This window comes from Theropithecus gelada, chromosome 2 (genome assembly GCF_003255815.1).
Source record: "Theropithecus gelada isolate Dixy chromosome 2, Tgel_1.0, whole genome shotgun sequence".
NCBI lineage: Eukaryota > Metazoa > Chordata > Mammalia > Primates > Cercopithecidae > Theropithecus > Theropithecus gelada.
Window position 1 is genome coordinate 96,098,070 of NC_037669.1, and position 14,842 is coordinate 96,112,911.

Consider the following 14,842-nt stretch of genomic DNA (forward strand, 5'->3'; position numbering starts at 1 on the left):
TGTTTTAGACATGAAGTCCTTGCCCATGCCTATGTCCTGAATGGTATTACCTAGGTTTTCTTCTAGGGTTTTTATGGTATTAGGTCTAACATTTAAGTCTCTAATCCATCTTGAATTAATTTTTGTGTAAGGAATAAGGAAGAATCCAGTTTCAGCTTTCTACTTATGGCTAGCCAATTTTCCCAGCAACATTTATTAAATAGGGAATCCTTTCCCCATTTCTTGTTTTTGTCAGGTTTGTCAAAGATCAGATGGCTGTAGGTGTGTGGTATTACTTCTGAGGGCTCTGTTCTGTTTCATTGGTCTATATCTCTGTTTTGGTACCAGCACCATGCTGTTTTGGTTACTGTAGCCTTGTAGTATAGTTTGAAGTCAGGTAGCGTGATGCCTCCAGCTTTGTTCTTTTGACTTAGGATTGTCTTGGCAATGCGGGCTCTTTTTTGATTCCATATGAACTTTAAAGCAGTTTTTTCCAATTCTGTGAAGAAAGTCATTGGTACCTTGATGGGGATGGCATTGAATCTATAAATTACCTTGGGCAGTATGGCCATTTTCACAATATTGATTCTTCCTATCCATGAGCATGGAATGTTCTTTCATTTGTTTGTGTCCTTTTTTATTTCACTGAGCAGTGGTTTGTAGTTCTCCTTGAAGAGGTCCTTCACATCCCTTGTAAGTTGGATTCCAAGGTATTTTATTCTCTTTGAAGCTATTGTGAATGGGAGTTCATTCATGATTTGGCTCTCTGTTTGTCTGTTACTGGTGTATAAGAATGCTTGTGATTTTTGCACATTGATTTTTTATCCTGAGACTTTGCTGAAGTTTCTTATCAGCTTAAGGAGATTTTGGGCTGAGACGATGCGGTTTTCTAAATATACAATCATGTCATCTGCAAACAGGGACAATTTGACTTCTTCTTTTCCTAACTGAATACTCTTTATTTCTTTCTCTTGCCTGATTGCCCTAGCCAGAACTTCCAACACTATGTTGAATAGGAGTGGTGAGAGAGGGCATCTCTGTCATGTGCCAGTTTTCAAAGGGAATGCTTCCAGTTTTTGCCCATTGAGTATGATATTGGCTGTGGGTTTGTCATAAATAGCTCTTATTATTTTGAGATATATTCCATCAATACTGAATTTATTGAGAGTTTTTAGCACGAAAGGCTGTTGAATTTTGTCAAAGGCCTTTTCTGCCTCTATTGAGATAATCATGTGGTTTTTGTCTTTGGTTCTGTTTATATGCTGGATTACGTTTATTGATTTGCGTACGTTGAATCCCCTGCATCTCAGGGATGAAGCCCACTTGATCATGGTGGATAAGCTTTTTGATGTGCTGCTGGATTTGGGTTGCCAGTATTTTATTGAGGATTTCTGCATCGATGTTCATCAGAAAAGATACTCTTTTTACACTGAATGAGCAGGACGTTGAGAGGAAATGAAGTACTGAGAAAAATGAGGTGAGGCTAGCCAGAGGCAGCTTGACTAAAGTAGGGCATAGCCAAGAGACGGGAGAAGGGTTTATGACAGGTAACTATCTAAATGGGCATACAAACAGTTATTAGAACTTTTCCTTCAGCTTTTATAAGTCCCCACCAAGACACATATATTTTGGCATAAATAATAATGATTTTTCTCACCTGGATTTCATTTCCAGAACTGCAGTTATTTCTTGTTTGGAAGCTTGTACTTGATATAAGAGCTTAACAATATAGTTAAAGTGCTCTGGGTCAAGCACCATCCCGGCTTCAACAAGCTGTAGAAGAGAAAAGAAAGAGTGGTTATTCTTACAAAAATGTGACAGAATTGAGGAGCCAATGTGTGTGAAACAACTAAGACACTGAAGGAAGAAGTGAAACATGGAGACAAGTGGAATAAAACTCACTAAAAAAAATTGAGGCACAGAATCACAAAAAGATATCCTAAGAATTTAAAGCAAAAATGAAAATATTAAGTGTTTGAATTTTCTTCCTGTTCTCTAAGTTATCTCAACCACTTTATCATATATACCTCTTATTTAGTACTCAGTCTGTCTTTTAGTCTAGGACTGGTATTCATACCTCATCCCTGATTGCAAACTTCCTGAGAAGTATTGTTCCTGTGCCTCACACAGGGCTGTGGCCAGAGAAGAATCAGTGATTCCTTGATAAATTAATCACTCAGGTGGATTAACTGCCCACATGTAATATAGCATTTAATTTAAAAAAATCAATTCAAAGATTTTTATCTGTCATTCACATATGACTCATTTCCTGTCTTCTTCATGAGCCTCAACTCTAATGAAGAGAACCAACAGGGGAATATCTGGATACTTCCAGTGTGAGAATGGATGAATGAGAGGCAGGCCTTTTCTGACAGCTCCTCTACATGACATTATCCTGGAAAAGCGGGAAGGTACAAGGTTGTGAGCTGGCAGTCTTATTAGTTGCCCCAGCTCAAATGATCCTCTTGACCTTGGTTCAAAGGTATTATGACTAGGTCCTCCAATACCTCCATAATATCTCGAAGGTATTATGACTAGCTACCCTGGACTAGGATTTAGAGAGTTAAGAATGACTCAACTGAGTGGTGTTTGAAATTCTCTGAGCAATTGCTGAGAATTTTCTATGGTTTTATTCTGGTTTTCAGAAAAATTCCCTTTAAGAAATTACTTAAATATCAAAATATATTTTGAATGTTTGAGAGAATGTATGCTTTGTCTCCAGTATAGATCTGAAGGGAGTCCTAGGAAGTAAGAATTTGGGGTAGGATAACAAAACAATACCGGGGTAAGTGGAGAAGCTACCTGTTTCAAGGTATAATGTGAGATGCTGTAATTTGGCTGTTAGAACTTACAATTATATATTTTGAGATAGAATTTCTTTTAGTGAAGGATAATAGTAACAAGCTGCTAAGAGATTTTTCCCACCTTTGAACTCCAAGGAAAACGGTCTCAAATTTAGTGGTACTAGGCCCCCTTTGAATGGGTCCTAGAAATGCTACCCTAAGCCATGTTATTAAACAATTTTAACTAAAAACAATTTTGGTAAAAATTCCTGTAAAAATGACTGTTTAAAGTCTGTTCTAAAGATTAGGTTCTAATCCTTAAGCTCTATTAGCTCCTCTAGATTCAGAGCATACTCAATTTTATCTTAAAAGAGGAAAATAGCTCCTCTCCTACACCTACCAATCCACTACCTTAACAAATAGTTTTCCAAACATCATGAAGTAAAGGAGTGGGCATCATGATTTTTTTTACTGTTATGCTCTACAACATTTGAAAGGGTCACTGGTGGTCTAACTGTATTCACTGACCTTGCAGTGACTTTTGACTAAATGAACAAGGCCAACTATAAACAAACCTGCAAGAGAACAAATCAGTTATCTGGTAACTGACATGCTTTAAAAACTCTGCCCTTTAACACTGCTCAAAAACCAGAGTAAATATAAATTGTTTTGTAACACACTAGGTAACAATCTAAGGCAGGACAAAAATAAGATGTTAATTATCTTTTCTCAGTGATATTTATGCTAAATACATGGAGTATGGTACACCAGGATAAAGAGGAGGAAAAGCATCTTTCTCCATGATGATATTATGGTGTTACTACTGAACCCTGAAATAGTCTTAAGAGGGAAATTGGTACTGGTTTTAAACAACTTACAGAAATGATGGTTCCATATTAGCCATGCAAAAATGAAAATCATTGTCTTTGTTAGATATTCTCCCCTAAGGGTAATTTTATTTAGACAGTCACTGAGGGGTACATTTTGCAGAAAGTCAAGTTATTTAGTATCAGACAATTTATGGAATCCTTACTGAGATTTTCTACAACCTCTATGGGTTATCAGCAACTTTTTTTTTTTTTTTTTCTTTTGAGACAGAGTTTTGCCCCCCTGTTGCCTAGGTTATGGCGCAATCTTGGCTCACTGCAACCTCTCCCTCCAGCTTCAAGCAATTCTTCTGCCTTAGCCTCCCGAGTAGCTGGGATTACAGGTGTGCACCACCACGCCTGGCTAATTTTTTGTGTGTTTTTAGTAGAGATGGGGTTTCACCATGTTGGTCAGGCTGGTCCTGAACTCCTGACCCTGTGATCTGCCCGCCTCGGCCTCCCTAAGTGCTGGGATTACAGGCGTGAGCCACCGTGCCCGGCGATCAGTAACTTTTGATTCAAAACATTTCTAGGCAAGCAATTGTCAAGTTTTATAATGTGAAATCTGAGGTATTCACTCAAATATCTGTTTTTCTGCTAGAGTTCTTCCAATGTTGCTTCTGAAAGAAAACCAGTAGTTTTCCTATCAGGCCTATTCTGAAGTAGATGATTAAGTATCAAATATTAGGAAGTATTTAACAAAAGTTGAATTTTATATTTTTGTCAGTCTTTTTTGGTTTATTTCTGTTGTAAATGATCTCAATTCTTTTAGAGAAAGAAAATTTCATTTAATCATCCTTATCAAGTAGAGATGAAGACAATTCATACATCAAAAAGCAATAATCTGAATGTTTGAAACTAATTTAAGGGGAAGGCTTATCAGCCACTAGAGTATATTTTTATAAACCCTATTTCAAGAGAAAAAGAATACTTCTCGAAATAGAATTCTTTGGCATCCAGAATGTGAATAAAAGGCAGCTCAAGCGTATACATGGAAACAATTATTTTCTTGGTTACTTGCCATCAGAGAATAAAAGAAAATAAAACCATACCTTGCAAAAGATATCAATTAAAGCAGGTAGAGCATTCCTTAATTTCATAGTTGCCACATGCTCAAATATGTTTAGTAATATTTTCAGAGAAGGCTGGATAAAACAAAAAAATTACACTCATTTTCAGATCTTCTTTTAGTACACCTTAAATTTCTCAAACTCATTTATGTTGAAAAACACAAGTGGTTTCTAGGAAGTATTCAACAAACACAGAAATTCAACTGCTAAATTCAAATAATGAATAACAGAGAAATTAACATAAAATATTAAAATAACATATATTTTCAGGCTACTTACCAGCATTTTAACCATTATGCTGAGGTTCACTATCTGAAATACTTCTTTCAATAAACAATGTTTGAGTAAAGAATTTAGAAGATCATTTAGCACTTGTAAATCAAAGTATATACCTGGGGGAAACTTTCTGTAGTACTCCATAAATACGTTTACTGAAAATGAAAATATATATACTAACGTCATTTGCTGTGTCAGATATCCGTATTTCTTAAATTCAATAATTTTTCTATATATAAAGATAAAATAATATGAAATCAATGTAAATTCTTGAAAGGTACAGTTCTAGTATTAGAAATAGTGGATGAAAATTAAAGCAAAAGTCAAAATGGCAATAATATTTGAAGTCAACCAAGCATGTTCAGTATGGAGTAACTCATGCGCTGCCTGCAAAAATAGGTCTAAACTGCCATTCCCATATATCATACTGTCAATATGAACTCCTAGAGAGTCAAGTTCCCAGGCAGTCTTGAGGCAGTAGCCCTGGTACATATGTGAAGTTGTATAGTTTGGTGATGGACGCAGACTGTTTTGACACATACCCATTCTTGTTGCTTTAAACCCACTAACACGTTGACATTATTTTTAATTTCTCCCTGCCTTGTCATGGATGGGGATTTTTTTTTTTTTTTTTTTTTTTTTTTGAGACGGAGTCTGGCTCTGTTGCCCAGGCTGGGGTGCAGTGGCCGGATCTCAGCTCACTGCAAGCCCCGCCTCTCGGGTTCACGCCATTCTCCTGCCTCAGCCTCCCGAGTAGCTGGGACTACAGGCGCCCGCCACCTCGCCCGGCTAATTTTTTTTGTATTTTAGTAGAGACGGGGTTTCACCGTGTTAGCCAGGATGGTCTCGATCTCCTGAACTCGTGATCCGCCCGTCTCGGCCTCCCAAAGTGCTGGGATTACAGGCTTGAGCCACCGCGCCCGGCCGTCGGATGGGGATATTTTTGATTTCAGTTTGTGATTGTGGAACATTCTACTAAAAATTACAACAACGCTGATTAGTTTTCTTTGAGAAAGTACTTTCTTCATGCCCATCCAAATCCTTAATTTTCTATGTAACATGATGTTTCCAATTTTTCCCCATTGATTTCACTAAAATTATTTAAATTGGGATTCTTTCATTGATCATTTTTTTCTTCATTCCAAAATTTCGCAGGTTAAAATGTGTATGCCTTAACTGCCTTAGTAAAAATACTTTTGGTTTTATTTTGTGTTAATTATTTCTATTAGAAATATTTATTACTAGCTGGATTACCTGGTGTTGTTTGGGAAAGCCAGTAGCTATTGACAAAGTTCAGTGGCACAAGTGAAAAATTAATGTTAAAGTTTTAAAACTTTAATCATATGGTATAATATTCAAATTTCTTGTAAAGCTTTTTTATATACTACAATTATTTTCCCTGAGCACATACAGATAAATTATTGCTGCTATACTTTTGGCAGTATTTATATAGTTGCCTATACAGAAGCAGATCAACTGATAAAATGGTAAACTCAGTGTTATTATAGCTTATTAATAAAACTAAATTGCAGACATTCAAAAAGCTGCAGTTAATCTATGTTAGCCAGCGTGTAAATAGTCCACTAATTGACATGCAACCTTCCTCCTTTGTGTCACTAAGTTATTTATTTTTTTGAGACAGAGTATCATTCTGTCACCTAGACTGGAGTGCAGTGGCATGATCTTGGCTTACTGCAACCTCTACCTTCCAGGTTCAAGTGACTCTCCTGCCTTAGCCTCCCAAGTAGCTGGGATTACAGGCATGCACCACGATGCCTGGCTAGTTTTTTTTTTTTTGCACTTTTAGTAGAGACAGCATTTGACCATGTGGGCCAGGCTGGTCTTGAACTTCTGACCTCAGGTGATCTGCCTGCCTCGGCCTCCCAAAGTGCTGGAATTATAGATATGAGTCACCGCGCCTGGCCTCATTAAGTTATTTTTAAACTGTTAATATATTTTCTGCATTGAAAATAATGATCCTCTCAGCTGGGCGTGGTGGCTCACGCCTGTAATTCCAGCACTTTGGGAGGCTGAGGTGGGTGGATCACCTGAGGTCAAGAGTTTGAGACCAGCCTGGCCAACATGGTGAAACCTTGTCTCTGCTAAAAATAAAAAAATTAGCCGGGTATGGTGGCGCAGGCCTGTAGTCACAGCTACTCAGGGAGACTGAGGCAGGAGAATCGCGTGAACTCAGGAGACGGAGGTTGCAGTGAGCCAAGATCGTGCCACTGTACTCCAGCCTGGGCGACAGTGGGAGACTCCTTCTCAAAAAAACAAAAACGAATAATGATACCTTCTTGTTAAACTGTTGGGTGGAAACTGAACATTTTTAATACGTTTTGACACAAACTGCTGTATTGTCTTTTATTTTATTTATTTATTTTTGAGACATGGTCTTGCTCTGTCACCCAGGGCTGGAGTGCAGTGTTATGATCTTGGCTCACTGCAACCTCTGCCTCCTGGGCTCAAGCGATCTTCCCACCTCAGCCTCCCGAGTAGTTGGGACTATAGGCGTGCACCACCATGCCTGGCTAATTTTTAAAATATATTTTTGTAGAGATGGGGTTTTACCATTTTGCCCAGGCCGGTCTAAACTCCTGGACTCAAGCAATTCACTCACCTCAGGCTCCCAGAGTGCTGAGATTACAGGTGTGAGCCACTGCACCCGGCCTACATTGCTTTCTTAAAAAGTTTGTCAATTCATAATGCTACTTTACCAATTATTCACCAGAATCAGGTACTTTTACTCCTTTCTTTGGTTAGGAATGCATAATTCTAGTGAATCATTAACACTGGAATTTCCTCTTGAAATGTTTCTAATTTTCAAAAGAAGAAACAATATTCATGTCTTTCTAAATAGCTGATTGGACTCATTATTCTTATATATTGGAATATTTTTGTATATTACCAGTGGTAAATCTAAAATATTGAAGATAATAGCTTTTTAGTTCAAATTTATGTGATCAAATTTATATCTTTTATACTCCCTTTGATTAAACCACAGAAATCGTCATCTTTCTAAAAATCTGATTTAAAAGACTTTTTTTCTACCGAATTGCTAATTGCTGTACTTCATTGATTCATTCTGGGATATGCTAAATGTGTTGTTTTAAAATGTTTTTGGCCATAAAACTTCTGGAAAGGGAAATTTTATGTGGAAATTCAAATATAAAACAGATAAAACAGGACCTATAGTTTTACTCTTAGGTATATACCCGAAAGAACTGAAAGCAAGGACTCAAGTAGATACTTGTATGTCAAAGTTCACGGCAACATTACTTTAATACCCAAAAGGAAAAAACAACCAAGTGTCCATCAACAAATGAATATATAAACAAAATTTGGTGTATTCATACAATAGGATATCAGCCTTAAAAAGGAAGAAAATTCTGATACATGTTATAATATGGATAAACCTTGAGGACACTATGCTAAGTGAAATAATCCAGACACAAAAGGACAAATATTGTGTAATTTTACTTATATGAAATACCTAGAATAGACAAATGTATAGGGCCAGAAAGTAGATTAGAGGTTATCAAGGGCTGAGAATGAGGGTAATGAGGAGTTATTGTTTAATGCATACAGCATTTCTGTTTGGGATGAGAAAGTTCTAGGAATGGATAATGGTGATGGTTACACATAACAAATGTACTTAATATGGCAGTGAATTGTACACTTAAAAATGTTTAAAATAGTAAATTTTATGTATATTTTATCATATACATACTCCCAAAATGTCCAAGACAGACGGTGGAAATGTTCTAGATTAAAGGAGGCTAAAGAGTCATGACAACTAAATGCACACCTGATCCTGGACTGGATCCTAAACTAGAGGGAAAAATGCTACAAAAGGCCATCATCGGGTCAAGTGACAAAATTTGAATATAAGTAATAGATTAGACAAAACTATTGTACTCATGTTCAATTTACTAATGTGGATAAATGTGCCATGGTTATATAAAAGTATAGCCTGTTTTTCAGAAATATGCATTAAAGTATTTGGTGGTAAAGGGCCATGATATGTGCAACTTAACTTCAAGTGGTTCAGGGAAAAACGTGTGTGTGTGAATGGCCATGCACATATGTGCACATGTGTATATACACACATATATGGAAGGAAGGAGAGAGTGAACAAATGAAAATGATAAAGGATATGACTATTGTTTGTATTATTTCTATTTTCACAGATTTTTGTAAATTTAAAATTTCTAAATGGAAACTTAAAATTTAAAAACCTCTCAAAAGAATTTTATGTGGAAATTTAAATATAAAATAGATAAACAAGAAACTATGGTTAAACAGGGAGTTGGGGGGGTCCACTGACTCAGCTCCCTCCCCTTGTGCACCAAAATGGTTCCTGAGGCCTCTCTGTAGAGCCTGAGTAGCTAAATCCATAACTTATTTATACCAGTGGTATTCAGAGCCTCTTTAAGTTGCTATCTAGTTATCTTATCATTTTCAAAGTGATTCCTCTTGTCTCAAATCCTATGGTCTTTGTAAACACTAAACCCCTCATATATATCAGGTCTATTCTGAGCTATCTATTATTTCCCACTAAGTTTTTATTTTTAAACCAAAAAATTTCCACAGGTTCTTGACAACTTTCTACATTTATTCTTTGCTACAGGCTCTTATTTTTGTTCTCTATTCATTGTTTTAAAGCAAAATTCAGATGGATTTTTCCTGTAGCCATGTTGGATCTTTATACAGTCAGACTTATATTTTTGGGAGTTCTGCATCTTTTTCACGACATCCTCTTTTCTTCCACATCTCATGTTATGGGATTATTTCTGGAATTTAAAATTTCATCCATATCTAACCTATATAGTTTCATAGGTTAGATATGGATAAATCCCTCAGGTTACAAGTATATTTCCATATAGGTACCTATTACTTCACCTTAACTACTACTTCTTTGTTACAGTTACATTAAGTTGAGACTAGCAATTCCATTAGGTGTTTCCTCTAATCCTTGGGGAGATGATATCACCAGCAAAACAAAACAATAAACCTGTCAGAGACTTTGTTTTTAGCAGAATGAGATCTCAAGCAGAAATATATGAAGTGAAAGTGCTCTATTACCACATCTACTATGTGGCTTTGGTGGTTGTGTCAGGGTGACAAATACAAATAAATTAAGCATGGTCTCTGTCCTCTTGCAGCTCACTATTAGTATGGGGAGAAGGTGGCAAAGAATGGGATGGGGTTGTGGAATCAGATAAGGGCCTAATAGAGGAGGTAATCCTATTTCCTATGACCTAGCCTTGAAGGCCGAATAGCCAATCCTATTTCCTATGACCTAGCCTTGAAGGCCAAATAGCCAATCCTATTTCCTATGACCTAGCTTTGAAGGCCAAATAGCCAATCATATTTCCTATGACCTAGCCTTGAAGGCCAAATAGCCAATCATATTTCCTATGACCTAGCCTTGAAGGCCGAATAGCCTTTCCTTTGCCATGAGGAAATGGGATGGAACTAGAGGCATCCCTAACAGAGAGAAGTGGTAATAGTAGCCTTGAAGTTTGAACACAGCCTGGTATGTATAGGGAACTGCACAGAACTCACTGGATGGTACACTGGCTACAAGAGGTAAATGTAAAAAGAGAAGAAGGAAGAAGAAATAGGAAAGAGTCAGCTTCTGAAAAGTCCCTTTAGATAGAGTTAAAGACAAATTAACAATACCATTTTCTCCATCTTACACTTGTAAATAAAATTTGTAAGTCATGAAAATATTAGTGTGTAAGGGAATTACAGTATTAGGTAGATTTTTTTTTTATTAACCAAAATATCTCATTTATTTTCAATCCTTTCTTAGGCCAACAGAGCCACTCTTGGGTAAGGCATTCCATTTTCAAACTTACAAATTACTGAATTTACTTTTAAACTATTTTCAAACAATAGCACATTACTTAATATCCACACATTAATAGCTTTATACGAATTATTTGTTTCATACCTGCACGCTGTAGCAAACACAGTTCATTGATATTTATATATTTCTTAAACACATCCATGCAAACCTGCAAAAGTCATGAAAAATGTAAAATTACCTTTTTTTAAATATTCTGTAAGAACTATACACATTTCAATCCTATCTTTTTGCTTATATTGAAATTTTTAAATGATCTCAAAGGATTGGAATAAAGAAGCTGATGTTTGGTTAACTCACAGATTTGAAGTACATATTTAATTCATTACAAAAATCTTATGTTATTTTATAAATAACCATTTCCCGGTGCAAGGATAAACACACTGACCAACGTATTAGAACAGAGAGCCCAGAAACAGACCCACTCATATACAGTCAGCTGATTTATAACATGGTATCATTGTAGTGTAGTGGGGAAAAGATGGTCTTTTTGATAAACGGTAATGTGTCACCTGAAGATCCACATGGGAAAAAACTGTATCTTGATTCTCTTCTTATATCATAAACAAAAATCAATTCTAGATGATTTGATTCTGCAAAAGGTAAAACAAACTTTTAAAGGAAAAACATAGGAGAACATCTTCATGATCTTGGTAAAGATCTTCAATAGGATGCAAAAAGTTAATAGCACAAAAGAAAACTGAAAAATTGGACTATAAAAATGAAGAAATTCTATTTCTCAAAATATACTTTTAAGAGGGTGAAAAGGAGTTTCTGACTACCATAGCATTGCAGTGGGTATTAAATGCCTGAAGACCTGGCCTTGGACCACCCATTTCAGTGGAGAAGGGATGGCATGGTGAGCCAAATGGATGAATGCATTTCAGTGAGATTTTGCTAAAAGGTAGAAGAAAATGCATTCGCTTAGTTTGTCTTATACAGAGAAAGAATCTCAGCAGGATCAAAACCTACTAGTGGAGTTAGAGAGGCTCCCTAATACAAAGAAAGTGTAAATGACAGACTCCCAGTGGCCCACACTCTGGCTGAAAACTCCTATAATCCTAGCCATGACAGAGTCCCTTGGCCCTTGTGGGTCCTGAGACTAATGTAGGGGGGTTGCCTGGAAAAGCACTGCTCCAGAGAAGAAGAGCTCATGCTGAGTCCCACAAACTACTAAGTCCTAAGTAGCTGCTAAAAAAGCTGCTAATTAACAACACCCTGGTGCCATGTGGGGAGCCCAGCCCCCACAGATTGTGCCCTGCCCTGGTGCCGAGTGAAAAATCCCTGGAGCCCAACTGACATTCCTGGCCTGCAGCTGCAGCTGCTGTGGCTGTGGGAGCCAACAGCAGTGACCCAGCCACACCCCCAGCAGAAAGATGGCTACACATTTTCACATACCAGAAGGACAAATTCTATTGTTTGTAACCATCACTGCTGTGGACTGCTAAAACAACTTTTGAAAAAGAACAGGCTGTGTACAGTAGCTCATGCCTGTAATCTCAGCACTTTGGAAGGCCAAGACGGGTGGATTGCTTGAGTCTAGGTGTTAGAGATCAGCCTGGGCAACATGGTGAAACCCCATCTCTACTAAAAATAGAAAAATTAGCTGGGCATGGTGACATGTGCCTGTAGTCCCAGCTGCTTGGGAGGCTGAGGTGGGAGGATCACCCGAGCCCAGGAGGCAGAAGTTGCAGCGAGCTGAGATCACACCACTGCTTTCCAGCCTGGGCAACAGAGAAAGACCGTGTCTCAAAAAAAAAAAAAAAAAAAAAGAAAAGGAAAGGAAAGGAAAAAAAAAAAGCATCTAGTCACTTATAAAGAAATCTCCATCAGACTAACAGTGGATTTCTCAGCAGAAACCTTACAGACCAGGAGAGAATAGGATGATGCATCTAAAGTATGCTAAAAGAAAATATGGATATTAATTGATATTATACTCAGCAAAGTTAGCCTTCATAAATAAAGAGAAAGTCTTTCCCAGAAAAGCAAAAGCTGAGGGAGTTCATCACCACTATACCAGCCCTACAAGAAACGCTTAAGGGAATCCTACACCTAGAAGTGAAAAGAATGATATCTACCATCATGCAAACATAAACACCACTGATAAAGCAGAGCATACAAACAAGAAAGAGAAAAGAATAAAATGTTAGCACTACAGATAAGCAGTAAGAGAGAAAGAAAGAAACAAAGGATATACAAAACAGCCAGATATCAATTAATAAGATGACAGGAATAAGCCCTTACATGTCAATAATAACCTTGAATGTAAAGGAATTAAACTTTCCACTTAAAAGATATAGATTGGCTAAATGGATTAAACATGATCCAATGATATGCTCCTTACCAGAAACTCATCTCACCTGTAAAGACACATTAGATTGAAAGTAAAGGGATGGAAAAAGATATTCCATGCAAACAAAAGCCAAAAGCAAGCAGGAGCAGCTATACTTATCAGATAAAACAGACTTTAAGTAAAAAAATAACAAAAAAGATAAAGTCTTTATTTAAAGACAAATGTATCAATTCAGCAACAGGATATAACAACTTAAAATACATGCATCTATCAATGCAGCACCCAGACACATAAAGCAAATATTATTAGATCTAAAGGGAGGGACAGACTCCAATACAATAATAGTTGGAGACTTAAACACCCTACTCTTAGCATTAGACAGAACATCTAGACAGAAAACTAACAAAGAAACACTAGATTTAAACTGCACATTAAATCAAAGGACCTAACAGACATTTACAGAACATTTCATCCAACAGCTACAGAACACACATTCTTTTCATCAGCACATGAACATTTTTTAGACCATATGTTAGAATACAAAACGAATCAGCAATTAAAAAATCAAAATCGTATCAAGTATCTTCTCAGATACAATAAAATAGAACTAGAAATCAATAACAAGAGGAACTCTGGAAACTGCAAATACATGGAAACTAAACAACATGCTCCTGAATGACCATCAGGTCAAGAAAGAAATTGAGAAGAAAATGCAAAAATTTCTTGAAGCAATGAGAAAACAAAATACCAAAATATATGAGATACAGCAACAACTATTCTAGAAGGGAAGTTTATAGCATTAAACACCTATGTTAAAAAAGTAGAAAGATTTCAAATAATCACTCTAACAATGCATCTCAAGAAACTAGAAAAGCAAGAACAAACCAAACCCAAAACTAGTAGAAGGAAAGAAATAAGATCAGAGTGGGGCTAAACAAAATAGAGACAAAAAAAGAAAAAAAAAAAGGAGGGTCAACACAATGAAAACTTGTTTTCTCAAAATGATAAACAAAATTGATAAACTGCTAGCTAGACTAATCAAGATAAAGAAAAGACCCAAATAAACAAAATCTGAAATGAAAATGCAGACTTTACAATGGATACTATGGAAATATAAAAAGATCATCAGAGACTATTATGAACAACTAACTATACATGAAAAAGTAGAAAATCTAGAGGAAATGGATAAATTCCTGGACACATACAACCTACTGAGATTGAATTAGGAAGAAACAGAAAACCTGAACAGATCAAAAACAAGTAATGAGATTGCATCTTTAACGAAAACTCTGAACAAAAAAAAAGTCCAGGACCAGATAGCTTCACTGCTGAATTCCAAACTTTCGAAGAAGAACTAATACCAATTTTCCTCAAACTATTCCAAAAAATGGAAGAGAAAGGAATTGTCCCTAACTCATTCTATGACGCCAGCATTACTCTGATAACAAAACCAGACAAGGCTACAACAACAACAGTAAAAACTATAGGTCAATACCCCTGATAAACACAGACTCAAAAATTCTCAACAAAATATTAGCAAACCGAATCTAGCAGTACATAAAAAAAAAAATACATCATGATCAAGTTGGATTTATTCTAGGAATGTAAGTTTGGCACAACACACACAAATAAATAAACATGATACATCACATTAACAGAATGAAGGACAAAAACCACATGGTCATCTCAATAAATGCAGAAAA

The 14,842-nt window shown here is 36.4% G+C and overlaps 1 protein-coding gene across 1 annotated transcript in view; it reads right to left on the reverse strand.

Moving 5' to 3' along the window:
* The window catches only part of TOPAZ1 (testis and ovary specific PAZ domain containing 1), a 92,501-nt gene that overhangs the window by 41,313 nt on the left and 36,346 nt on the right, over nt 1-14,842 (reverse strand). The window contains exons 9-12 of the mRNA XM_025377230.1: nt 10,934-10,997; nt 4,978-5,129; nt 4,681-4,773; nt 1,637-1,752 (exon numbers count right to left, since the gene is read on the reverse strand). Of these exons, the coding sequence (XP_025233015.1) occupies nt 1,637-1,752; nt 4,681-4,773; nt 4,978-5,129; nt 10,934-10,997 (425 nt within the window). The remainder of the gene's footprint in view (nt 1-1,636; nt 1,753-4,680; nt 4,774-4,977; nt 5,130-10,933; nt 10,998-14,842) is intronic.